The sequence below is a fragment of the Citrus sinensis genome, chromosome 3 (assembly GCF_022201045.2).
Source record: "Citrus sinensis cultivar Valencia sweet orange chromosome 3, DVS_A1.0, whole genome shotgun sequence".
In the NCBI taxonomy this organism is placed as follows: Eukaryota; Viridiplantae; Streptophyta; class Magnoliopsida; order Sapindales; family Rutaceae; genus Citrus; species Citrus sinensis.
In genome coordinates this window covers 11,041,560-11,067,376 of record NC_068558.1, presented here as the reverse complement: position 1 = coordinate 11,067,376, position 25,817 = coordinate 11,041,560, and the positions used below count along the sequence as shown (strand labels likewise).

At 33.4% G+C, this 25,817-nt stretch overlaps 2 protein-coding genes across 10 annotated transcripts in view; both read right to left on the bottom strand.

The window, feature by feature from the left end:
• LOC127901222 (probable LRR receptor-like serine/threonine-protein kinase At3g47570) overlaps positions 1-25,817 on the bottom strand; it is an 85,476-nt gene that overhangs the window by 20,632 nt on the left and 39,027 nt on the right. The window lies entirely within an intron of this gene.
• On the bottom strand, positions 19,425-23,856 carry LOC127898704 (uncharacterized). 7 transcript variants are annotated; one of them, XM_052438055.1, is made up of 9 exons: positions 23,590-23,855; positions 22,450-22,546; positions 22,306-22,334; positions 21,500-21,634; positions 21,360-21,417; positions 20,757-21,272; positions 20,296-20,433; positions 20,019-20,113; positions 19,425-19,892 (listed from the first exon to the last, which is right to left on the bottom strand). In XM_052438055.1, exons 4-8 carry the CDS (start codon positions 21,625-21,627, stop codon positions 20,066-20,068), a joined length of 888 nt encoding a protein of 295 aa, XP_052294015.1. In that variant the 5' UTR covers positions 21,628-21,634; positions 22,306-22,334; positions 22,450-22,546; positions 23,590-23,855; the 3' UTR covers positions 19,425-19,892; positions 20,019-20,065. The 7 variants fall into 7 exon arrangements, with proteins under 7 accessions (XP_052294015.1, XP_052294010.1, XP_052294012.1 ...); XM_052438050.1 differs by lacking the exon at positions 20,019-20,113 and having other exon boundaries at positions 22,450-22,504; positions 23,590-23,856; XM_052438052.1 differs by lacking the exon at positions 20,019-20,113 and having other exon boundaries at positions 22,450-22,495; positions 23,590-23,856.

Here is a 25,817-nt window from a genome sequence, read left to right as displayed (position 1 = left end):
TGAAGATTGGCATGCATACATACATATATTTACGTATAGAGAGAGAGAGAGAGAGAGATAATATAGCATTCTTCTTGATGAAGATTTTTGTGCCATACGAATTAAAGAGAGTATTGTGACGATGTTGGAGGCTAGAGGGACAATTGGTTACATTGCTTCGGAGGTGTTTAGTAGAAACTTTGGTGAGGCATCACATAATTTAAATTACTAGATTTAACGAGATATATATATATATATATATTCCACATTGGATTTACAAGCATTTCGAGCAGGATAATGAATTTCAATTACTCGGAATTGTAAACAGCAAGGAAAGTGAAATTGCTAAGAAGATGAATATTTTGTTGTTTTGTGGTGTACACGGACTCGTCCATCGGATAGGTCGCCCATGAACAGAGTGATAGAAATGTTATTGCCAAGAAGCAGACTGACTAGCAGTGACGCTTTGAAAAGTCCACCGGACATCTTCTCCTCCAAGACCACTGTTTGAGGGAAAGATGGAAAAGGTAATAGAGCGCCACGTGTCAGCCAATGGAATGATATCAGCACAATCGGAGGTACCCTACATAATCCGAGGTGCCCGACATGACTTGAGGTACCCCGTATAAATAGAGGTACCCTGCACAATTAGAGGTATCCCACACAAATAGAGGTACCCCATACAAATAGAGGTACCCCATACAAATAGAGGTATCCCATACAGATAGGGGTACCCTGCGTAATAGGGGGTACCCCATGTAATTCGAGGTACCCGGCAAAGCGGATGCAAGAGAATCCACCGAAAATATCCGCCATGAGAAACGTCTCCGCCTCCTAAAAGATATCATTTGATTTTGTCAGAATTAAGAATCAAAAGCGACGTGCTAAAAGGAGGGACAGCCGTCTGCTACCTCTGCCAAAAGTGAAGGACACTGTCCCAAGGACAGTGGTCCCTAGCCGCCTACCCGACAGCTACTGCAGAGGTACCCTGGACCACTCTCCAGCGCACGCCACGTTTCCAAAAGATGAGATACGCCGCGAACATGCACATAACGGCCCCAAGAATCATAAAAGCGGTAAAAGGACGTTAGCCAAAAAGGGTATGCCACGTGGCAGCTAAGGTACTCCATATATAAAGGCGCCTAGGTTTCATTCTCCATCATGCTCTCATTCGCCCAAAAACACTCACACTCCAAAAAAGAGGTTTTCTTCAACCTTAAACCCTAATTTACAGAGGGCTAGCTAGCTCTCTTTGCAATAAAAGCTTGAGTTTGCTAACTTGAGCGTCGGAGTGTGAACGCCGGGGTACCCCTGGCTTCACCTCTAACCTCTATTTCATTGTTTTGCAGGCGTGAAGCTCATTTTGAAGGATACCTCTCTTGTTTCTGATCTTCCACCATTGTTACTACTCTCTCTCCCTTTCTCACCTCCCCGCATTTCAGATACACCGCACCGCACACAATAAACTAGTGAGGTACCCCATCTCCCCCAAAAATATAAATTCATTGTTGAAGATTGATTTTGGATTTTCCTACCCCAAAATCAGTTGAAAACAACCACCAATATATTCTTCCACCATTTCAACGTCGTGACGTGAGGATCAGAATTGAATTATAGGATGCTTGTAAGTTTCCTTTGTGGAACTTGTGAATTTGTGATGGCAAAAGTCAATGATGCATGTAACTAGCCAGCCCGTGTAGAGTCCGTTTGACTCATAAATATTTGTCACTTTCACTCTTTTTCAAAACCCAAAAGCACGCTAAATCTTAATCTTAAAAGAATTTTGACACTTTGGGCTTATCCTTAAGTAATTTATTTACTCTTGATTTGGACCACCTAATCTGAACTTGATGAAAGATTATCATCTTGCGTGATTTTATGGATGTGGTCTTATCCAGGGACGTAGCCAAGAATTTAATTGATCTGGGGCACACTAATAATATAGTATAATTTTGAAAATTTATATTACAACACATAAAATTGCAATATAATATAAATTGATAATAAATTTTGAAAATTTAGATAACAATACATAGAATTGCAACTATAATATAAATTAATAATAAATTTATAACTTATTACAATTGTTCTAATCGAGAATTCCCCGACGAGATTTCATGCGTTGAAAATGCTGTAAAATAGTTTCATTATCAATACAATCAAATACATCTATTTCAATGTACACAACCAGATTATCATTCAACCATTCATCTCCCATTCGACTTCGTAGTCAATTCTTCACGTAATTCATAGCTGAAAAAACTCTTTCAACAGTGGCAGTGGCAACTGGTAAAACTAATGCTAATGTGACTAATAAATAGACCAATGAAAACACCTTGTGCTTGTTAGTCTCAACCATTTTTTGTGCAAGATCACCAATCTCGTTTAATCCTGAAAACTCAACACTAGACTGCATATCCATTATGTAAACATCAAGTTGAGTATCTAGTGCCATGAGATCAACTGGAGAAAAATCTTTTGGATAAAGTTGAGCAAGGCGCAATAACTTTTCTTTATTGAAAGCTGCAAATGAATCTTTTGGACATAAACAAGCCAAGCACAGAAGTAATTTAATGTTTACCTCATTAAAATGACTGTTTAACTCTTGAAGTTGCATATCCAAAATAGCACAAAATAGGTCAATGCGATAATGATGCATATTTGTGATCTCTTGCGCTCTACGCCTTGATCTTCCAAGAGTTAGAAACATATTTTCCATGACAGGAACAATAATAAAATGCTTCTCACAAAATGAAGAAACTTGACTAAGCAAAGAATTCCATCCATGTTCCCTCATCCTTTGTAGACCTAGTTTGCAAATGCTAACTAATTTCATGGACTTCACAATATCTTGATCTTTCCTTTGTAATGCTTGTGACAATTCATTTACAAAACCAAGAATATTTTTCATCAAGTATAAAGTAAACACAAAATCAAATGTTTGCATGAACTTCAAGGTTGAATTTGCTTGAAATTTTTGCTCAGAGTTTGATGCATCATTTGCAATAATCTAAAGCACATCAATTATGGATGAGAACATGGTAATAATGCTTATTAATGTACCATAATGTGAGCTCCACCGTGTGTCGCCAGAACTCTTTAAAGTAATCTCTTGATTCATACCTTGTCTGCTTTCAAGCTTACCTGTTTTCAGTGCTTAAATAACTGCAATAGCATGCTTCTCTCTAAGAATATCATATTGTTTAGATGAGTCTACAACAATGTTAATAACTTTAGCAACTAAACTGAACAAATCATTAACTTCTTGGTGCTTTTTTTGCCACAGAAACAAGGGCCAACTGTAATTGATGGGCAAAATAATGAATGTAACAAGCAGATTCGTTCTCTTTCAGAATGAGTGTTTTCAAACCATTAAGTTCGCCTTGCATGTTACTAGCACCATTATATCCTTGGCCACGCAACCTAGACATACTTAATCCATGTCTAGCAAATAGTGTGTCAAGTGATGCTTTAAGAGATACAGCTTTGGTATCAATAACATGTTCAATACCAATAAAACGCTCAACCACATGTCCTCTTTTATCCACATAACGCAACACAACTACCATTTGCTCGTTTGTGGATATGTCACGAGATTCATCAATTATAACAGAAAATAAAGAGTCACCAATTTCTTTAATGATAGCTCTAGAAGTTTCAGCTAAACAAACACTTACAATTTATTTCTGAATATCAGGGGATGTCATTTGGAGATTTGCTGGAGCATTGTTGAAAATAACACCTTTAATTTCCTCATTGTGATCAGCAAGAAATTGTAGAAGCTCAAGAAGGTTTCCTCTATTGTTTGAGCTTTGAGATTCATTATTACCACAGAATGCAAGACCTTGTCTCAAAAGAAATCGAATGCAATCAATTACAACAGTTAAACAAACTCAGTACTCCCTTTTAATTTTTTTAGAATGGTTAGAGAAAAATGTAGCAATATGTGCCTTTTGATTCATCAATGATTCGCAACGATGCCTTGCTATGTTATGAGCACTATTTACACCACCAACATGTTGTGTCAACATTTCGTTTTTCTTCCAATTTCTAAACCCTTCACCAGTAAAGCATGGACCACCCCCTTGATTACCATTTTCTTCTCTGAAAACATAACAATAAAGACAAAAAGCTGCATCCATTACTATGCTATATTCTAACCAATCAGGATAATTATCAAACCAATCCTGGACAAATCGTCGTGATTTGTCTCCTAACAACCTAATAGGAAAATCATGGCTCTGAGGTTGAAAAGGACCCATTTGCAAGTATGCTCTCCGAAATTCATCTTGAATATTAGGATCTAACTTTGAAATTACCGTTCATAAACTGGGATCCCTTGGAAGATCATGCAAATTAAGACTAACTTTTTCTTTTGAATTGCAACTCATTTTTCCTGATGAGGTTGCAATTGCAGAATTCTTTCTTAAATATTTATCTATGGTTGTTCAAAGAAATATGTTTATCGAAAAAATATGATATTTATTGTTGAAAGAAAAATTTCGACATAAATAAAAATAATATACATGCAAATTACAGTTACAGGACTAGATAAAATATTATGGGTCTTCATTAAAAATTCTGTGTATAGACACTAATCTTAATAACTTAATTTGTCCTTAAATCTTTTAATAATGGCAAAAATATTCAAAAATGGCAACACAAAAATCAAACATGAGTATGTAATAAAATTAGCAATTTTAAAATGGAAAAAACAATGAAATAATAAAAAAATTAGAATTAATAAACTTACAATTTTAAAACATCAAACCATACAAGTTAAGAAAAGTGAGAAGAAATCACGCACATGATGACGACCAGGGAGCACTGCAAATCGCCTAATCTACTATGGAGTCCACCCACCACAATTTATTCCATGAAAGAGACGAGAGAAAGCGGAAAGTTTAGATTTCACTTATTTTAATTAATTTTTTAATGGATTTCATTTGATAAAGGTTCTCTCATTTGTCTTTATTGATTTTTATGAAATTATAATAGTTAATCAAATTATTTAGAATTAGACATTTAAGTTAGGGGCAACATGAAATTTTTAAAAAATTATATGTGGCACTTTCAAAGTTTTACAATTCACGTGGGACATTTTTATAAATAATAAATAAAATATAATTTTTTATGAGAACCATCAAAAAAATTTTTAAAAGCCAGCTGGGGTCTATGCCCCACCTGGTCCTATGCTAGCTCTGCCCCTGGGTTTTGGCTGCAATTTCTCAAGCTTGAAACAGTGGCGATCCCATTGTTTTTCAGCGACAATGACGGCTGGGGTATGATGGCCGGTGTTCAAGATTCAGATTGGTACCCAAATTGACCAGTGGGGTGGCCGGAATCGCAAGATATGGCCAGGTTAATTTCAGGTCAAACGGGTCGGGTATCGGGTCGGTTTGACAGCTTCTCTCTCACTCTCTCACACGTGTGTCTATGTTTCCCACGTTTCCCAGCTTCCTCTTTTATTTATTTTAACCTTTAACCGCCTCATATTTATTCATTTATTTGTTTTTCCACATATGTTACAGTTATTGAGCTGAAAGTACAAGTAGAGTAATGTAAAAGAAGAGAGAAAACTCCATCGATCTACTGAAGATGATTCTGTCGTCAAGTTATTCATCATAAGGCTGAGCACGCTGAGGTGTCTCAAGTTGCCAAATGTATTTGGAATATGGCCTGAGAATGAGTTAGAGGTAAAGTCTAGGCCAATGAGGTTAGATGCATTGGTGATGGAGTTGGGAATTGTTCCGAAAAGATTATTAGCCCCCAAGGTTAAATACTTTATGTTCGGAAGCGAGTGGCCAATCGTTGATGGTAAGTGGCCTGAGAGTTGATTGCCAAGCAGATTAAGGACTCTTATGGTTGAAATATTGAAGATCGTGGGTGGAATGAAGCCACTTAAATTATTCTCACCAAGAACAAGATACTCCAAATTTTGTAGATTGCCAATCTCGGTTAGAATTTGACCTGCCATCAGGCCAACATTGAGAAGTTATTGAGCTTTTAACTTAAGGTGAATTGAGTTTGACAATGTTACCCTTCAAAATGTAAAAGGATCAAATTAAATTTATTACATAATTATTTCAACCAATAATGTTCTTTAAAATATTTCATAGATAATTCTGCAAAATATGCAAGCAAACGAAAAAATATGCTTCAATTACAAGAGGTGGTGGAACGTAACTTGAAGATTGCTGAAACCAATACCCAGATTCACTAGTTTACTCAAATTTCCAATCCTTGAAGGAATAGTTCCACCAATAATATTGAACTGTGCACGCAGCGTCTCTAGCCTTGATAAGTTGAAAAGAGAATTAGGGATGAGACCTGTGAAACTGTTATTTTGAAGTCTCAATATTTGGAGTTTAGATAAGACACCAATCCATGATGAAAAGCTTCCGCTCAATTTATTGTAAGCGAAACTCACGACTCTGAGTCGATGTAATTGCCCCAATTCTTTAAGCAGATGGCCATGAAAATTGTTCTCACTAATGTCAAGAGACACTAGAAATGAGAGATTTCCCAAGTGTCCTGGAATGGTGCCTCTGAGACCCATATCTAAAAGATTCAAGGCAGTGACTCTTTGATGGCGTGAACCACAAGAGATACCAACGCAGCTACATATTGGATAAAATATAGACCAATTATTTGCCAGGGCACTCCGATAATCAAGAACGTGGGCTTTGAATGCCAGAAGAGCTGATTGATCTGTTGTTAATGTTGGAGAAAAATCAGTTTTTTCAATTTTTATAAAACCTTTTTAAGATCGCTCTCATATAATATATAAGAATTTGTAATCTAGAAATCGTACCTTGAAAATCCGATTTAGCTTTTTCCACTGAAGTGATTTAGGCTCTCAAATCACGATCCGTCACCACCACTCTTGTTAGATCACGATCCGTCACCACCACGCTTGTTAGAACTGGCACCAATGATCTTCCAGGTTATGACTCAGGTTTGATCTGCACTTGACGTGTGGACTCCTTTATCACTACCAAAGCAACTAGCACGAGAAAAATTTTCTCACAACAATAGAGAGAAAAATTTTCTCTCAACAATAGAGAGAAAAGTCTTTTTCTATAATCTATATAAAGTGGCTGCTCTCCCTTTCTTTTAAAGAAAATAAGCCTTTTTATATCTCCCTTTAGTGAAAACCCTAGGCTCCAAATAATGAAAAAAAAACTCACGTTACTTGCTTTTTCTATAGGGGACCCACCTTGTAAAATAACATAAGGCCCCTTACACACAAGCTAATTACATGGAGCCTCCCACTAAATGATATATTTAGACTTTTGACACAAATAGCTAGTTATCTTGCTTATTAATCCAGTAGTGGGGCAGTCAATTAAATGAGCTAACTCGGGGATCATTTGGGAACATACAATAGTGGCTATAACAATTAGGCCTGTAATTAAAATAGCCTAATTATTTAATTCCAAATCTATTCCACTAAAAGATTGGAATTGACCTCCATAATTGTATGCTCAAATAATAATTCGTCCCAAGCCACATTGATTTCTTTACTGCACAATCTAGGGATGGCAAAATAACCTAGACCCGGACGAACCCGGATAATCCGGACCGGGTTGAACCCGTACCGGAGTGTAAAAAAATCCGGATCCGGAATGAATTTTAATAACCCGGATTAATCCGGGTCCGGGTCCAGGTCCGGGTTTGGGGTAACCCGTGAATCTGGAACCTGGACCCGGATTCATTTTTTTTATATTATTTTTATTAGTTAATATAAATAGAAACATAAAAAAAAAACCCTAAAAAATCGCGATTCATTTTTTTCTATCTTTCATTCTTTCTAGTTTCTATCACAAATCGCGATTACATAAGAAAAACCCTAGCTGTGTCGCGGCTGCCGCCTCCCGCTGTCCCGCAGGTAAGTCAAACAACCATCGCCTGGGTTCGCCATCGTCGTAAGGTTGGGTTCGCCGTCGTTGCAAGGTTGGGTTCGCGGCGTTCGCCACTGTCAAAAGCTTGGGTTCTCTACCATCGCAACTCGCAACTCGTTTGGTTCACCACTGTCACATGCTTGCAGCACTGCAGTTCCTCTATTCATCATCATCAGCAATCTTTTTTGAGCGTGACAGGCTGACAGCACGGTAGTTCCTCTATTTGTTTGATTCACCGGCGTGAATTAATTTCAAGACTCATATCATCATGTTTTTTTTTTTCTTTTCAAAGATGTTGTCAAATGAAATGATCTGATAAAGCCTTGAGAAATGCCATGGAATTGGAGATAGTGGTTGTGGATTGGCCACTTAACTGACTTTTTTTTCCTTTTTCCTCAAATTTAAAGCTTAGTAGCTAACCCACCGAAGAGAGAAAAATGGATGATTCTGTGTAACGCACTAAACCCATGCCATAATATTCACCATTTGAATTGCTTTCTGGAGTTAGTTTTTGGCAAACATTGCACGTGATCTAGCATTTTTTAATTGTATTCTAGGATTGCAATTTTTTGAGTTATTGATCCAGGTTCAAAACCCGGAATCTGGATTTTTCCGGGTTGAACCCGGCCCGGACTTGCATGAGAAAAAGCCGGGTTTTAATCCGGGTCCGGGAACAAGAAAATGGTGTCCGAGTTCGGAACCGGGAAGGCTAAACCCGGACCCGGACCCGAATTTTGCCATCCCTAGCACAATCCTTTGTACCACATCATTAATTAAATCGATATCTCAATTGTCCAATCAATTTAATTACATCTTGTTCCTTGATACTTACTAGATTTCTCTAATGATCATTTTCAACATACTAAATATGTTGACACACTCTGGCCAGAGAATTTTGTGATCAAGTGCCGAAAACCCATCAAGAGATGTGTTGTACAAATTCTATATTGTTAATCCATAACTCCAATACTCATAATTGCTCCCACCAAGATACCAGGTAATCTTGCCACAATTGTGTGTCATGCCCATTGGTAACTCAAATGGAATAACAATTACAATCATGAAATTATAACTAACTCAAGATTAAGATTACAGTAAAATCAATGCCTATGAGATTTAATAAGTCTGACAGTTATTAAAAAGTTAATTAAATCTCATATATGATCCTGTTCAATGTAGTCGTACTACATCAATAAATTCATACATGATTAAGACAAATCATTCAATAAATTTATTACAGTCCATACCTAAATAAAGTGTCCAACTTTATTTATCAACTGCGAACTAAATTTATTTAATCATAAGATAACTTGTATTTATGTCTTCTGTGAATCCACATGGTGATCACATAAATACATATAATATGATTAAATGGACTTTAATAAAAATATTAATGCAATTAAGATATTTGAATAAAATACCTCATTATTTTATTAATCAGAAAAATTGTTTATTACAATTAAATAAACACATGCTTTTAAAGAGCATATTTTCCCAACAGTTAAATCGTTTAAAGTCGTCACAGCTAAGCTAGCAATGGGATACTGTAACACTAACACCGACATAGGAACAAAGAAGAATGATAAGCGCATATTGGTCGTTTTTAATAGTAATTGCAAGGCGAGATAGATACAAGTTTTAAGTGAAGGAAATTAACATGTACTTATAATGAGACATATGAATTTGAAAATAAGAGCAGAAAAAATATACAGGAGACTTGCAAATTTTTATATTCCGTCATTGAGCAAGCCGTCCAAGTAAACGCATTTAGACTTGAACCCTAAATAAAGGCATTATGGCACTTAATTGCAAAAGGAAGAAGATGCTCAACATTGGCAACGCGTATCCATTTGGTCTCACTATGCTAAGGCTTATGGCAACCACAATATGTTCTTTTTCTTTTCTCTAAAAATAAAAAATAGGCTACCTTCACTTGACTTGGTCTAATAATTATCACTAAACAATTAATAATGCAAAGGGTCAGCTGTGGTACCCAGCTTTAAAATAACAACGTAATTATTGTTAGTTGTGTCTTAGAGATAAAGGAAAAAGATAGCTATACCTCCATAATTTGATCAAATAATTATGTAGATTTCTAAATTTTAAACAATGGATAACAAGACATTCTGTTACTTTTAACAGTTTATTTGGATGTCAAATTTTTTTTTTTTTTTCACTGTGGATGTCAAATGCAAAATTTACTGTTATTCCAATATCATGTCAGCACTTGCTTCTATACATGGAACGATACATCAACTATTTTTCCAAAGTTTTAAATTAATTAAAAACATTCTAATTAACCTTAAAAAAAATCATCCCACTAGATATAAATCTTCTAATTAACTTAAAAATAGCTACGCCCTCTATTAATTCCAATTAAATAAATCTTCATTTTTGTCATGATTTTGGATCACCAGCAGGGTGGATATATCCAACCAGATCCGCCTCATTGGCATTCCTATATATTCTGGAATTGGAAGAGTATCAACGATTTAATGTGTAATTTTAAATTTGTAACGGTTAATTCTAACTTGAGGATTCAAATGAATTTATGTGGATCTAAAAATGGACTGAAGATTGACAATATAACATTCTTCTTGATGAAGATTTTTGTCCTAATAAGATCTCCAATTTTAGACCGGCAAAACTTTGCCTTATGAATTAATGAGAGCATGGAAATGGATTGTTTGCCCCTTAATGTTTGGGGAAAGAAACATAGAATACTGTAATATTTTAAAAAGACATATAACCTCTAAATTCTATTAATTTTCAGTTTATTTTAACTGAGGAAATGGTAGCATTGTATATTTACAAAAAAAAAAAACACTTGTATTTACAAGAAATGACGGATAAAATTTCTAAAATCGTCTTTCTCTCTAAAACTCTGACTACCACAGCCCTGAAAATTAATAAGATTTGGGAATTATATGTCTTTTTTAAAATATTAAAGGTGTTCATTTCCTTAAACGTGGGGTCTAAAAGTCCTTTTCCCGAAAGAGTACTGTGCCCGCGTTGGTGGCTAGAAGGACAATTCGTTACATTGCTCCAGAAGTGCTTAATAGAAATTTTGGTGAGGCATCGCATAATTTAAATTACTGGAATTAGCGATATATAGACACACAAGCATTTCGAGCAGGATAATGAATTTAAATTACTCGGAATTGTAAGCAGCGATGAAAGTGAAATTGCAAAGAAGATGATCATTTTTTGGCTTGTGGTGTATATAGGATCGTCTAAGTCGGAAACAGAGTGATAGAAATGTTATTGCAAAGAAGCAGACTAGCAGTGACGCCTTGAATAAGTCCATCAGGGCCTTTTGCATCTTCTCCTCAAACACCGCAAAATAGAGTCCGTTTGACTCATAAATTTGTCGCTTCCACTCTTTTCAAAAGTACGTGAAAGCTAGATTATAGGATTTCGGATGGACAATCACTTATTTTCAAAGAGGCCACCAATCTTTAATGAAATTTGGATTCTGTGTTGATATTTTGGGCTTATCAGAGCTAGAGTCTGTTTGACTCGTAAATTTCATCACTTTCACTCAAAAAAGTATGTTAAAGCTAATCTTCAATGAATTTTAGGGCTTATTTTTAAGTAACTTTTACCACGCATGCATTTATGCAATCATATGATGATTATAGATTCAATTACATTTAAAGAAGAAAAAATTTACTTCTCTTTAAAGTAAGAGCGGGGCAGGTATTGCAATTTGCAGCAGTTAATTCTTGGATGAAATTCACTGAAGTATAGTCTTGTAAAAGAATTAGTTTTCTTAAATTGTAAATCTCGTTTATGATTGGGAGATTTTGATCAAAATTAATATGATAAATTCTTTGCAAGTGTTTTTCTTGAAGTCTCATCTTCCATAATGTTTGTAAAATCAAGGTTTTACCATCTCTGATTAAATATTTACTCTTGATTTGGACCACGTAATCTGAACTTGACGAAAGATTATGATCTTATGTGATTTTATGAATGTGGTCTTATCTCTTATAAGTCAGCAATGAATTAATTAAAGCTTACTGACAAATTACAAGCTCAAAAATATCTTTTACTTATTGACAATCTTATTTCATTCTTTTTATAACATAACTTTAAAAAATTTGTCTATTAAATTAATTTAATAATTTTTAATAAAAAATCTCATTGATGACCAAACAACTAATTATTTTTTTATAAAAGCTCTACTTGTTAAAATTATACTGAAAAAAACTCTACTTAAGTAAGTTCTATTTAAAAAGTTATACCAAGCATAAACTTATTTCTTATTAGCTTAATTGCTTCCACTACTCCTACATTTTTTTAACCATGTGGATTCCTTCAATATCATAATCAAAGGTGCTTTCAGCCATTTTATTTTTAATTTTTTTAATTATTATTGGAAAAGTAGCGTAGCTTATCAAAAAAGGAAAAAAAAAAGCCAAAGTGACGAGTGGCTCGTTTTTTAATTTCAAAGTCAATGCAAAGTAAAAGTACCGAAATAATCATTTTTTAAATCCACATAAGTGGCATATAAAGGGAGGTTTTGGTAGTGGTGTTCGCGGATCGAATTTTACGGATTGGACATCAATCCATATCCAATCTAAGATTTTACGGATTATAAATTTTCAATCCAATTCAATCCACGGATTTGTAAAATTCAATCCAAATCTAATCCATACATCTGCGGATCAGATGCAGATTTGACCCAATCCATATCCAATCCACCATTTTGCAGATTGATTTATAGACTGAAAATTTTTAATTCTGTCAAATCAACGAACTAAATAAATAAAAAAATTTAATATAAAATAATTTTACTACGGATCAAATTTAAAATTAAATAAGATTTAAATAAATTAATTGCTTAAATAGATCTAGAAATTACATTTAAAGTTTCAAAATATAACACACCAAAATGAAAAAAAAAATCATTCGTTTAGATCAATACATGGAAATTAACTATTTAGTAAACTATATTTGTTTATTTAATTATTTTTTATTTTATATTATTAACGGATAAGATATAATATAATGTTAATGTAACTATATTTTAACTTATTTATTTACTTGTAAGTACTAATGCCATATTTACAAGTTTTATTTTTAATTAAATAAAAGCTTTTTATTTTTTTTCGGATTCGCGGATTTTTGCGGATTTACAGTAGTAGATCCATAGCCAATCCACTGATTGCGGATTATTAAATTTTCAATTCAATTCAATCCAATCCACCAATCCACCAATCCACAGATTGGATTTCTATAGATCAGACGGATTGAGCGGATCGAATTGGATTATAAACACTCCTAGGTTTTGGTGTCCATTGTTGAAAACTTGGAAGTCTATATGACCATTTAACCAAACTATAGGGGTATAACTGTCACAAATTTTTAAAAATAAATTTTACCAAACACTTAAATGATTTTTTTTCACGGTTGATTATTAAATTCTAAGTGTTAGACTACTGTAAGAATACAAATAATTGACATAGACATAATATTAAATAAAATTTACTTATATATTTATATACATCTATGTATGTATGTATGTGTATATATATATATATATATATATAGTTTATTGTTTGTTTATAAAAATTGCTAACTAAAAAATATTTATATTTTACCAATTTTATTTCTTTTATTGTTTATCTCAATATAAATGTAATAATAATAATCTCTCTAAATTTAATTATTTTTGCTCTTTATTGAATAAGGATAATTTTGAGTTTCTGTAATATATGTGAGGATATATACAAAATTGTATTAAATATAAAACTATTGTCAAAATTAAATTTTAAAAAACTATTCCTTTCTCACTTTTCATTAGGCAAATGGCCACAGAAACTATTCTCCCTCATGTCCAAATAAACTAAAAACGAGAGATTTCGCAAGTGTGGAGGGATGATGCCTTCCAAACCCATCACTGAAAGATTCAAGTTTGTGACTCTATGGTATGAGCATCACAACATATGCCAATTCGACTGCATACTGAGTAAGACATGGACCAATTATTCAAGAGATTCATGAGCCTTCGAAGTGAGAAATAAAGCAAATTAGGTGGTGGTGGGTCAATTGACTGCGTTTCGTGATCTACATGCGATTGCAACAGTCGGTTCATTAAGTGAAATTAATGACTCGTCCACTTTAGTAATATACCATCCTCTTTAGGATGGTGCTGGGTCAATTTTATCTCATTTTCGTTGATTACGAGTTGTGATCGATGACATGCACGAAAGTAGTCAATTTACAGCTCATTCACTATATATGGTCTATGGGTGGATGGATCTAACGTAAATTAAGGGCAGATGACCCTCGACTTCTAACGACGACCAACGAAGACGATATTGACTTTACATGTAAACACACAATTCGCTCTCATACATTATGTTTTAAAATTTCTCCATTTTCTGGGGCCCCGCTGTCGACCGTACACAGTTTAATTTGTATATACAAGACCTCATTGTTTCTAGCAAGCATAGAGCCATAGACCATATTAATTCCAATTACATAAATCTTCATTTTTATCATGATTTTGGATCCCGAGTAGTATGGATATATCCAACCAGATCCGCCTCACTGGCATCCCAATATATTTTAGAATTGAGTAATGAGTATCAATAAATGTGTAATTGTAAATCTACAACGTTTAATTTTAATTTGAGGACTCAAATGAATTTATCCAACAATACCTCGTTAAATTAATATTCCATAAATTTTTAACTTTAATTAAATAACAAATTTTGTCCGTCCCAACTTAGGATTAACGTGGTAATTAATAATTTGATAAATTGTTAGATAATAATTTTTAAAAAAAATCTTATTTTTTATTGGATCAAACTGATATATAAATGAATAATTAATTAATTTTAAAACTAAATTCATGTTATGTCAATCAAATGTTATTTCAAAGAAGACTAGCAGCGACGCTTTGAAAGGTGAGTCTTCCTATAATACAGTACTGTTTGTGATACAGCCGCCTCAACAGTAATAAGGAAACTTGAACAACCGGTATTTTACCGGTTGTTCATTTAATAATTTAAAAAACAAATTTTTTTATGCGGAAAAAATAAAATAAAATGGAAAAAGTCAAGGAAATTTAGTAAATATTGAACACAAACAATATTTAAGGGGAAAAAAATTATATTTTGCTTGAATAAAAGTTAAAACAATTAAAATAAGTATGTCTCGATTTTTTTGGTTTAATATCAATATATTTGGTGACATTCCAAGTTAATTTAACACGTACCTAATTTTGATTACACTTTCTCACAAATTGGTTTGCTTATCTCCACTTTTTGATCCACTAGTTTTACGTTGAGTATTCCCACTAAAGTCGTACAATACGCATATTTTGGGTTAAATTCGAAATAAAACCATTTCTTGTTAGATTAATTTCAAAATTGGGTAAAACTTTCTCCACATTTGGTTTCAATATTTCAACTATTATTTCACTAGTTGTACGTCTAACATTTCAACCAATTTGTGAAGCTTCCAATTTTATAGGTTAGATAACGATATTAATTTTTTTGTTTGATCAGTTCCAAGTTTTGGTAATGCTTCTCCATTAATAGCTTCATATTTTTCAACTTATTGGTCCCTTACTTTTGCGTTCGTTATTTCCGCTAAATTCATCAAGTACCAATATTTGTTGTTAGATTCCAAGTCATTTGAATTTTTCGTTGGATCTGTTCCAAGTTTTCGTTCAACTTTCTCTCTTAATGGTTCATATATTTCAACTAAATTATCTCAAGTTTTACGTTAAATATTCCAATTAAATAGTTGAGATTTCAGTTATTAAGGTTTGGTACCATGTTTGGTTTCTAGAAATTGATTTTGGTTATGTGGATCACCAATTTTGGTTGCTCTTTCTCCAATGGTGGTTGCCGTATTTCAATTAAAATTTCACAGGTTTTACGTTCTGGATTTCAGTTAATTTGTCAAAATTTCAATTGTATGGGTTAAATATCATTAACATTTTTCTTGGTTTGATTTGTCTCGGTTTGAGGTAAATAATTCTCACATTTTTGTTAACATGTTTCAACTTATTGATTCACTTATTTTGCATTTAATATTCCTAGTAACTTCATCGAGTGCCAACATCTGTTGTGATATTTCAAGTCATTTTGAATTTTTTGTTCCAAGTTCGCGTTCAACTTTCTCTTTTAATGGTTAGTGGTTTTCAGCTAACGTTTTCTCCTGTTTTACGTTAAATATTCCAATTAACGCGTTTAAATTCCAGTTCCCAAGGTTAAGTACCAGGTTTGGTTTGTAGATATTTATTTTGGTTACGTTGGTAACCAATTTTGGTTGGTCTTTCTCCATTTTTGGTTGCTATATTTCAATTATTGTTTCACAGGGTTTGCATTCCTTATTCCAGTTAATTCGGCAAATTTATAAATATTTTGGTTAAATATCATTAACAATTTTCTTGGTGAGATTTGTGTCGGTTTTGGTTCATAATTTTCACTTTTTGGTTAACATGTTTCAACTTATCGGTTCACTAATTTTGCGTTCGCTATTTCCGGTAAATTCATCAAGTACCAACATTTGTTGTTAGATTCCAAGTCATTTGAATTTTTCGTTGGATATGTTCCAACTTTGCGTTCTATTTTCTCCCTCAATCGTTCATATATTTCAACTAATATTATCTTAAATTTTACATTAAATATTCCAATTAACTCGTTGAGATTCCAGTTATTAAGGTTTGGTACCAGGTTTGGTTTTTAGAAATTTATTTTGGTTATGTGGATCACCAATTTTGGTTGCTCTTTCTCAAATTGTGGTTGTCGTATTTCAATTAAAATTTCATAGGTGTTACGTTCTGGATTTCAGTTAATTTGCAGAAATTTCAATTGCATGAGTTAAATATCATTAACATTTTTCTTGGTTTGATTTGTCTCGGTTTGGGGTAAAAAATTCTCACATTTTTGTTAACATGTTTCAACTTATTGGTTCAATTATTTTGCGTTTAATATTCGTAGTAAGTTCGTCAGGTACCAAAATCTGTTGTGATATTCCAAGTCATTTTGAATTTTTTGTTGGATCGTTCCAAGTTCACATTCTACTTTCTCTTTTAATGGCTAGTGTGTTTCAGCTAAAGTTTTCTCCTGTTTTTTACGTTAAATATTCCAACTAATACGTTTAAATTCCAGTTCTGAAGGTTAAGTAGCAGGTTAGAGGTTTGTAGGAATTTATTTTGGTTACGTTGGTAACCAATTTTGGTTGGTCTTTCTCCATTTTTGGTTGATGTATTTCAATTATAGTTTCACAGGCTTTGCGTTCTTGATTTCAGTTAATTCGGTAAAATTTCAACTACGTGCGTTAAATATCATTAACCTATATCTTGGTTTGATTGTCTCGGTTTTTGGTTAATCTGTTTCATTTTTTGGTTCATAGTTTCAACTTATTAATTCGGAAATTTTGCGTTCGATATTCCTACTAAGTTCGTCGAGTACCAATATATAATGTCATATTCAAGTAATTTGAATTTTTCGTTGGATCTGTTCCAAGTTTTCGTTCTAATTTCTCTATTAATGGTTAATGCGTTTCAAGTAACGTTTTCTCTAGCTTTACGTTAATTATTCCTATTCCATCTTCAAATTACCAATTAATAAGGTTACATATCAGGTTTTTTAATGGTTAATGTGTTTGAACTAACGTTTTCTCTAGTTTTACGTTAATTATTCCTATTCGGTCGTCAAATTTCCAGTTATAAGGTTACATACTAGGTTTTCGGTTAAGTGGATCACTATTTTCGGTTGTGGTTTCTCCATTTTTCGGTTGATGTATTTTCAATTGCAGTTGCAAATGTTTTGTGTTCCATGTTCCCAGTAATTGGATTAAAATTGAATGATGTGGGTTAAATATCTAAAATATTTTCTTGGTTCAGTTCAGTTGTCTCAGTTTTTGGTTTGCTTGTTTCAACTTATAGGTCCACTGATTTTGCATTCAATATTCCTACTAAATGCCTACATGTACCAATATTTGTATTGAGATTCCAAGTAATTTGAATTCTTCGTTGGATTAATTCGAAGCTTTCGTTCCATTTTCTCCCATAAGGCAGTCGTGCGTGTATATGCAATGAGAGTTTGGGAGTTGATAATTGAGGTAAAATGGATGGAAAATTGTTTCGGAGAGTGAATTTGGAGACAAAATGTGTAAGCAGTGCACAATTTTCAGCGAGAGTGAGAGGGGAGAGAGACCGCTAAAAAATTGAGGAGGAAGACAGTGGAAGGAGGGTAGCCGCTATGTTTGGGAATGGGTTATCAAAAGCGTAGCACATGCGGCTAGCCGCGAAATGAAGGGGGGTAGCCGCTATGTTTCTGGAATGGGTTACAAAAAGTGATGTACATGCGGCTAGCCGCGTATGGAAGGCGGGTTGCCGCTATGTTTCTGGCATGCAAGTGAATTCAAGCGGTTAGCCGCTTCACAGGAAGAGGTAAGCCGCAAACTTTGTGCCCATGAGCACTAATTTCTGTAATTATACTTTGAACGAGTATATTCAATTATTTTCGTATAGGTCCTTTTTGAGCGTTTAAAAATAACATGTAAGAAGCTAAAAAACTGAAATCTTGTTGATGTGGTCCGTAAATTTTCAAATACTCATTTTGATTAAATAATTTGCCTTGTAAAATATACAACTTTATACAATGAAAATTGATAATTTGTTATAGAGATTATGAAAGGAAGCCTTGAGCTTTTAAGATACAAAGTCGTGGACACAGTAAAGTGTATTCGCATGAGGAGTATGGAAAAGTGAATTATTCGAGTTGGTACCCTCTTTATAACTCGTCGTACCCTTTTTATAGCTCTCATTGATCATTTATGCCTTGAGCTTGATTTTAGTTAGGGTAGAAAGTTTACCTTTAAATAAATATGAGATTATAAATATACTAAATTATCGTTTTTTCATGTAATTGTTATTATCAAAATTAATGATTTATTCGCCATTTAGGCCAACAATTTTAAGAGAACGAAAGAACCAACGCTTAAATTGTCAAACAATATTTTCTATTCAAACTATTTAATATAAAAACCAGTAAAAACCTAAAAATTTTAAGCCATTTCACTGTTGTCTCCAACCCCTCCAGGCGTTAAATGAGGCATTTTTGGTCAAATGAATAGAACGAAAAATATTTTTAGTTATATTTATTTATGAAAAAATATGCTAATTTAACGTAAAATTGAGAAGAATTCTTAAGTTTCGAAAAACATACATTGTAGTCTCTGGTGTGTAGAAAACGAGCATTTAAAAAATGGTAAACTATTTGACATGTGCTTTAAATCTATCTATCCAAAGGCTTATTTGTTTAACAAGAACATGTTGTTCTCCCCACCTGTTTTCAAATTCTTGAACAAGGTTTTCAAGATCAGAAACCGAAGGGGCCTTTAGGTGGACAAACCTGTATACTCATTTTATTCCACTTAACTAATTGGTGCCGAGTTTAGTTTTTCATTGTCCTTTCTCATTTCCCAACAGCCAAACAACAATTCCAAACCGTCCACCATTTAATCTTGCACTTAAAAAAGAAAAAACTGAAATCAAGAAAAACAGAAAACTTGTACAGAAGCGTACACATCAATTGATTAACCATTAAATGTACAATTTCTTACTAAATAAACACCCTCACATGTACAAAAAATAATAGGGCCATCACAGTTGCTGTACGCCTGCGCAGTAATTGTAATCTTGCCGGAACACACATGTTTGTAAAATAAGCACCCTCAGCCAAAAAATAAGAGGGCCACCCATCAGCTAACCCAGGTTAGTGAACTCGCGGATTTTACAACAACAGTAGTTGCTATACAAAATACCAACAAATGGGGTGGCATCACAAAAAATTTGCCAACCTTTTACCCTAACGTTGCTACAATGCTACAAAATGGTCCGGCAAACAAAAAAAAAAAAAAGACGGCACAGTCAACCTATAACTTGCGCGCTTCTTGAATAAGTCGACACCTAATCTTGTTAAGCGGAGATTGCACCAAATAAAGAGCTAGAAGAAGGCGAGCGTGATCCGAGTCATGCTGAAAAAGTTAAAAAAAAAATAACCTTTTTTAAAAAGTCGATCCTCATCTTGCTGATAGAAATCCTTATTTGTTAATCTAATACTGAAAAGATACTATACACCAATAAGATACAACTGTACAAACCTGATAAGAGTCATGGACAACAATACAAGGACTATCCATATACTTCATCACATAGTAGTCGCAATCAAAACCATTTGGCTGTTGTGGTAGACCAGCTTGACGACAGATTTGAAAATTTAAAAAAGTGAATCGATTACCAAAAATTAATGGTGATCTATTACTCTATTTGGAGTCAAATTATGAATGAATTGACATAGATAATGAATTTATGCCTATACTGCATAATGCAACTAATTCTGTTTTCAATTCAACTAAGCACCCTACAAGAAGAGATTACCTTATCGCTTCCAATCCCTCCTTTGGATCTAAGCCACTTCATGAACTTCTTGATCCTTGATTTGTTCCAGAATGTGATGGGAAGTATATTCCTATCGGGCTGAATGTTGTCATATGCAACATTATGGAGATAAAAGATCTGCATGCACAACATGATGGGATGAAGAAACAACGTTGAAATATAACTGCCTATTGGACATAACAATGTCGCTATAGCAAATAAGGTAAATGCAACCTGCAAAAAACTTTATGTAAGAATATCAACATCGTGAACGGTTGCAAGCATTAATAAGCTACATAAATAGCTTAAGTGTGCACATTTTTAAAAATAAGTTCAAGTGTTTCATACAACTACAATTACAAATACTATAGATTAAACGGGGATTATGCACAAAGATTCATAATTTAAAACACAATCAATTGTAAGCAATTACAAGCGCTGTAATTGAGTTATCCACAAACCTTGAAAATCTTGTTGGCTTCATCTAATTGCTCTATTAGTTCCTCGAGCATGCGGATGCGAATCCCTTTAACTGTTGGTTGGAAAATACGTCGCACTTCAGCAATATGATCACTTGCACCATTAATCTTAATGGCCATACCTCCATCTTTTACGCCCATGATTTTCGAAAATATTTTGGGACAAAGTTCTAATTTCTGACCATGAAGTTCAATTATATTCCTTTCAGGTTTAAACTGATTAACTAACCAATGGCATAACTTCCTCTTCAGCTTGCCACATCTGAGTTCAAGCAGGCTTTCAAATCCTATTTCTCTTATTGCTTTTTTCTTCTCTTCCGATAAACTCTTAACCAGCGCACAAAACCGCTCAGGTACACACTTAGTTTCCATTATTTCATTGTCACCAGAATGTGAGTTTGAATTACCCGAATTACCCATCCTTTCATCTCTCTTTTTGTACCTTGCCTTTTGTTCGGGAGGAAGTTCTTTGTAGGTTTTCCCAATATGTTTTCGTAACTGTAAAAAAGGTAATGCATATGTTTTAAAACATAAAAAACCCACAAAATAATAGATGTACATGCTACATTTAATGAATATACTAACCCCAAGCGTAATGGACAAATCTGAATTTTCACTTCTCAACCGCTTAACTTCCTCAATGCTGCAAAACCATAACATCTAATTAGTGTTATCTGGTATCGGCGTGTTTATTTGCCGATAGGTAAGTCACAATGACTACTTACAAGTAAGAGACAAATCCATAAGTTGAAGACGTTGGAACTGCGTCCTGACCATTTGCTCTTAGAATAGGAGCACCTTTTTTCTGTAAGCCCCCTGGCTGTCGTTTACGCTTTCGTTGCTGACTGTCCATTTGTATTCTTCCAAAAGAAAAATTTTAGATAATTAAGGGAAGGATAATTATTCCATCAATATGTATTATATTTTTAAAAAAAAAAATAGTTCCCCCGCCTGCTATTCCATCACTGTACTCCTTGCTTTTTAATCTATTCAACATATCATAGATGATGGAATTCATGCAAATATTATAATTTTATTTTATTTTTGGCTTTTTTTCCTCATTTATACCAATGAAGCACAAGAAGACAAAAATACCAAAGTAAAGATCTTTACCTTTGCCCATGACTAATACCTAAACACACTTCACAATAAATGAATGAAAGAGTTTAAAAAAAATTGAATATAATAAACGGAAGGGATCAATAGCCCTCATTTCTTACTACAAAATTAGCGAAATCTTATTATTTCAACAACATAAAATTTTATGGACATTTATCTTTGCTGCATACAATAAAATCATGACTATTATCGTGTCCTCAACTTAGCATCATACAAACAAATTTCACAGTGAATCAAAGTACAATGCTTAAAAAAAATTAAAAAAAAAAGCATTAAAGGCTGCTGGGAAAGAGGAGTAGGGGCTGATGGGCTGTAACCAATATCAAAACCAATGCATTGAAACCAATATGACAAAACCCATGAATTATTATAAACTCCTAATAAAGGGATGGTATATCAGAGGGATTGATACCTGGAATATACTTCAGCAAAACAGGGCCCCTGAGAATAAAGAAAAGTTTTGCTCAGCATTCCAAAAAAACAGAAGAAAATAGAGCGTCTTGTCGGCTCTTTTCAAAAAATTATATTGTTGTAACTTACACAAAATTCCACTTACCACAATCGTAAGGGCCAATTGTAAGATTAAGATAAAGGCCTGCTTGCTGCACCAGCTTCATAAACTTCAGTAGATCAGAATTCCCCTCCAAGTAATACTAAAACCAATTAAAATAAAAACAAAAAATAAAAAATAGCAAAACATATATTGCAGAACTTATTTTAAATATTACCCTAGATTTGAGACTACAAGTAAACATGCCCTCTGATAAAAACAAATTACATGCCATGAATAAAATTATTACAAGTCTACCCAAGAAATTGTCACGGTTATAGTGATTACAAACCTTTCCTAACTTCATTTATCTTCACCAATGAAAATAAGTCAACATTTAACATTCTTTCACAGTCAAGTACACCAAGTCTTACAAATAAAGGTTTAAGGTTACAAAGCATAGTTACTTAACATTTATCGTAACGCAACTTAGACAATTCTATTACCATAGAAAGACATTTGTCTATTTCTTATAAACACGGCAAGAATCACATCCAAGGTCCAGTAAATTCAACAACAACCCCATACAGCATATACCCAGCACATACCCAACTCATTGGCTGATTTGCGGCACAAAACGATAGAATATTATCATAAAACCATCACAATATCACTGGATTCAAATATAAGAATAATAGAAATATAATCATTCAATTACATCATTACCCCAAATCAGGAATACTAGCGAGACTACATTAATTCATGCCACTGGCAGCAGCACATTCTTTAATAAAATCCTTCAAACATCAAAAATCGGCTACATGTCAATCTAGAATTTAAAAGGAAATATACAATAATTTTTTGGAGAGAAGAAATCCCTTTCCACTTATATTGAAGATAATTCAAGAAAATGAGAAGCCCCAATTCGCAGCTCATCAAAACAAAGTAACAAACCCCATTACTTGCAGTTGCATGATGCTAGATAGTGCAACCTCTTTTTTTTTTTTTCCCTTTTTGTGAAAAACATAATCTCAAGATAAAAAAAACAAAAAAAACACAAGCCCTACCAATTATCTTTCAATTATCAATCCCTGGAAATCATCTCAAAATTTCAAGTAATAATCATAAACTAAACTGAAACTTCAAGCATATTTAAATGACATGATAAGATTTTTTATCATATATTAAATTAGAGAGAGAGCTCACCGAAATTGTTGGGAGACATAAGAGAGAGGTACAGCAAGAGAGGTGATTGACGAGAGTGAAAATTTGAAGCTGTGAGTGACGAACTGAAGATGCCCTCGAGAAGTTGAGCGACGAATTGAAGTGAGAGTGACAGATCGAGTAAGCTTGAATAAACGACACTCCTTCGGCTACATCTTTGCTCTTTGCTGTGATGGGTGGTGAATACTCTTGAATAACAAGTTCTTATCATCCAAAATTCTGGATGTGGGAGAAAACAATAGGGGGGAGAATGCGAAGGCTTTTATTATGATGGAGAGAGAGACAATCCAACGGCTGTGATTTTTTAGTTAAGTTAATTGATGAAATAATAACTGCCATATTCGGTCGCCAAAATGAGTTATCACACATATTAACCATTGGATGTATTTACTTCTATCTAACGGTTGTCATTTTTTTTAATAAAATATTAAATTCAGCTGTATGAGATACAAACGCTGTATTACAAGCGGACCCTTGAAAGGTACACCAAAGCTATTTTTTAATTGGATCAAACTGATATATAAATGAATAATTAATTAATTTTAAAACTAAATTCATGTTATGTCAATCAAATGTTATTGCAAAGAAGACTAGCAGCGACGCTTTGAAAGGTACACCAAAGCCTTTTGCACCTTCTCCTCCGTGACCACCAATAGATACTTCCACCATTTCAATGTCATGACATGATATAAGTTTCTTTTGTAGAATTTGCGAATTGGTAATCTTTTACACGCGTACATTTATATCATTGTATAGTTATAGATTCAATTACTTTTATGATGCATTTATTAATTTGGAATTGAAGTAGACAAGAATGGGCTGTAATGTGAATGGAGAATCAAAATTAGAATAAGTTATTTACTTGAACTGTAGAAATCGAAATGAGTTGGATTGTCATTAATGTGTTTACTTTGTCTTGGAATCAGAATTGAAATAAGTTAGTTTGTAACAAATTACTAAAAACTACTTAATGAACTATAATTATTATTTTGTATTTTAATTATTGTGATTATTTATTAAAAATTATTATTGTTATTATTACTTATTGTTAATAGTATATTAATATATTAATAAATTATAATAATATATTAAATAACTATAATATATTAAAAAATATACTTGTATTTACAAGAAATGACGGATAAAATTTCTAAAATCGTCTTCCTCCCTAAAACTCTGAATGCCACAGCCCTAAAAATTAAAAAGATTTGGGAATTATATGTCTTTTTTAAAATATTAAAGGGTGTTTATTTCCTTAAACGGTGGGGGCTAAAAGTCCTATTCCCAAACGAGTAGTGTGCCGGCGTTGGAGGCTAGAAGGACAATTCGTTACATTGCTTCAGAAGTGCTTAATGGAAATTTTGGTGAGGCATCACATAATTTAAAGGATTAGGCTACGGTGCAACTGTGGTACCGTATTACAGTTGCATCCAGCCGTTTTAATTCACTTATATTGGTGGGGTTCACTGGCATCCAACGGCTGAATGCAACTGTGGCACGGTACCACAGTTGCACCACAGGTTTCTCCTAATTTAAATTACTGGAATTTGCATCAATGGTTTTTATTGGTTTATTTACTCGTCAACAAATTACTGTAATTGCAGAAAACAGTGTAACACATTGTATAATACATTAATACGTTATATTGGTCAGTGCTCCTACCAAGGAAATCTTTTTAAGTTTTGTTAGCAGAATATTCTTGTAAGGGTGGAGGCATAAGAGATTAATAATTTAATATCTCTTGTTCATTAGAAAATTTTTTTTTTTTTTTTGGGAAAAAAAAAGAAGAAGATGGTTTGTTTAATGTTGATAAATTTTGAAGTACAATTTTATAGATGTCGAATGTGGGCAAAAAGTAAAGAAGCTCAAACACGTTTCTACATCTAAACTAATCATTAGGATTTATATTAACTAATAAATCCTAATAATACGAGCGTTCATAAAAACTTCATATGAACACTGAACCAGCATGGCATCATATTGTAATAAGTTGTACAGCTGTCAATCTCTTATTAGTCAGATATATTCTGAGTTAGTTACATGAATGTAGTATAAATATCATACTCTGTACACATTCTTAGTTAGTTACTATGATATTTTATTAACGAAATGATTTTGCCCTCTTAATAAGCTCTCATTTCTCCCCTTTGATCAACACAGCCTTCTTTTATTACATCAAAATTCTTCCTCTTTCCATCAAAATTTCATGG

Coding starts and splice junctions, on each gene's coding strand:
- LOC127898704 (XM_052438051.1), bottom strand. CDS start 21,627: ATGGACAGTCAGCAACGAAAGCGTAAACGACAGCCAGGGGGCTTACAG. Junction 21,273..21,359: donor ATTTGTCCATTACGCTTGGG/GTTAGTATATTC, acceptor CCTTTTTTACAG/TTACGAAAACATATTGGGAA. Junction 20,434..20,756: donor AAGCCAACAAGATTTTCAAG/GTTTGTGGATAA, acceptor TTGTGCATGCAG/ATCTTTTATCTCCATAATGT.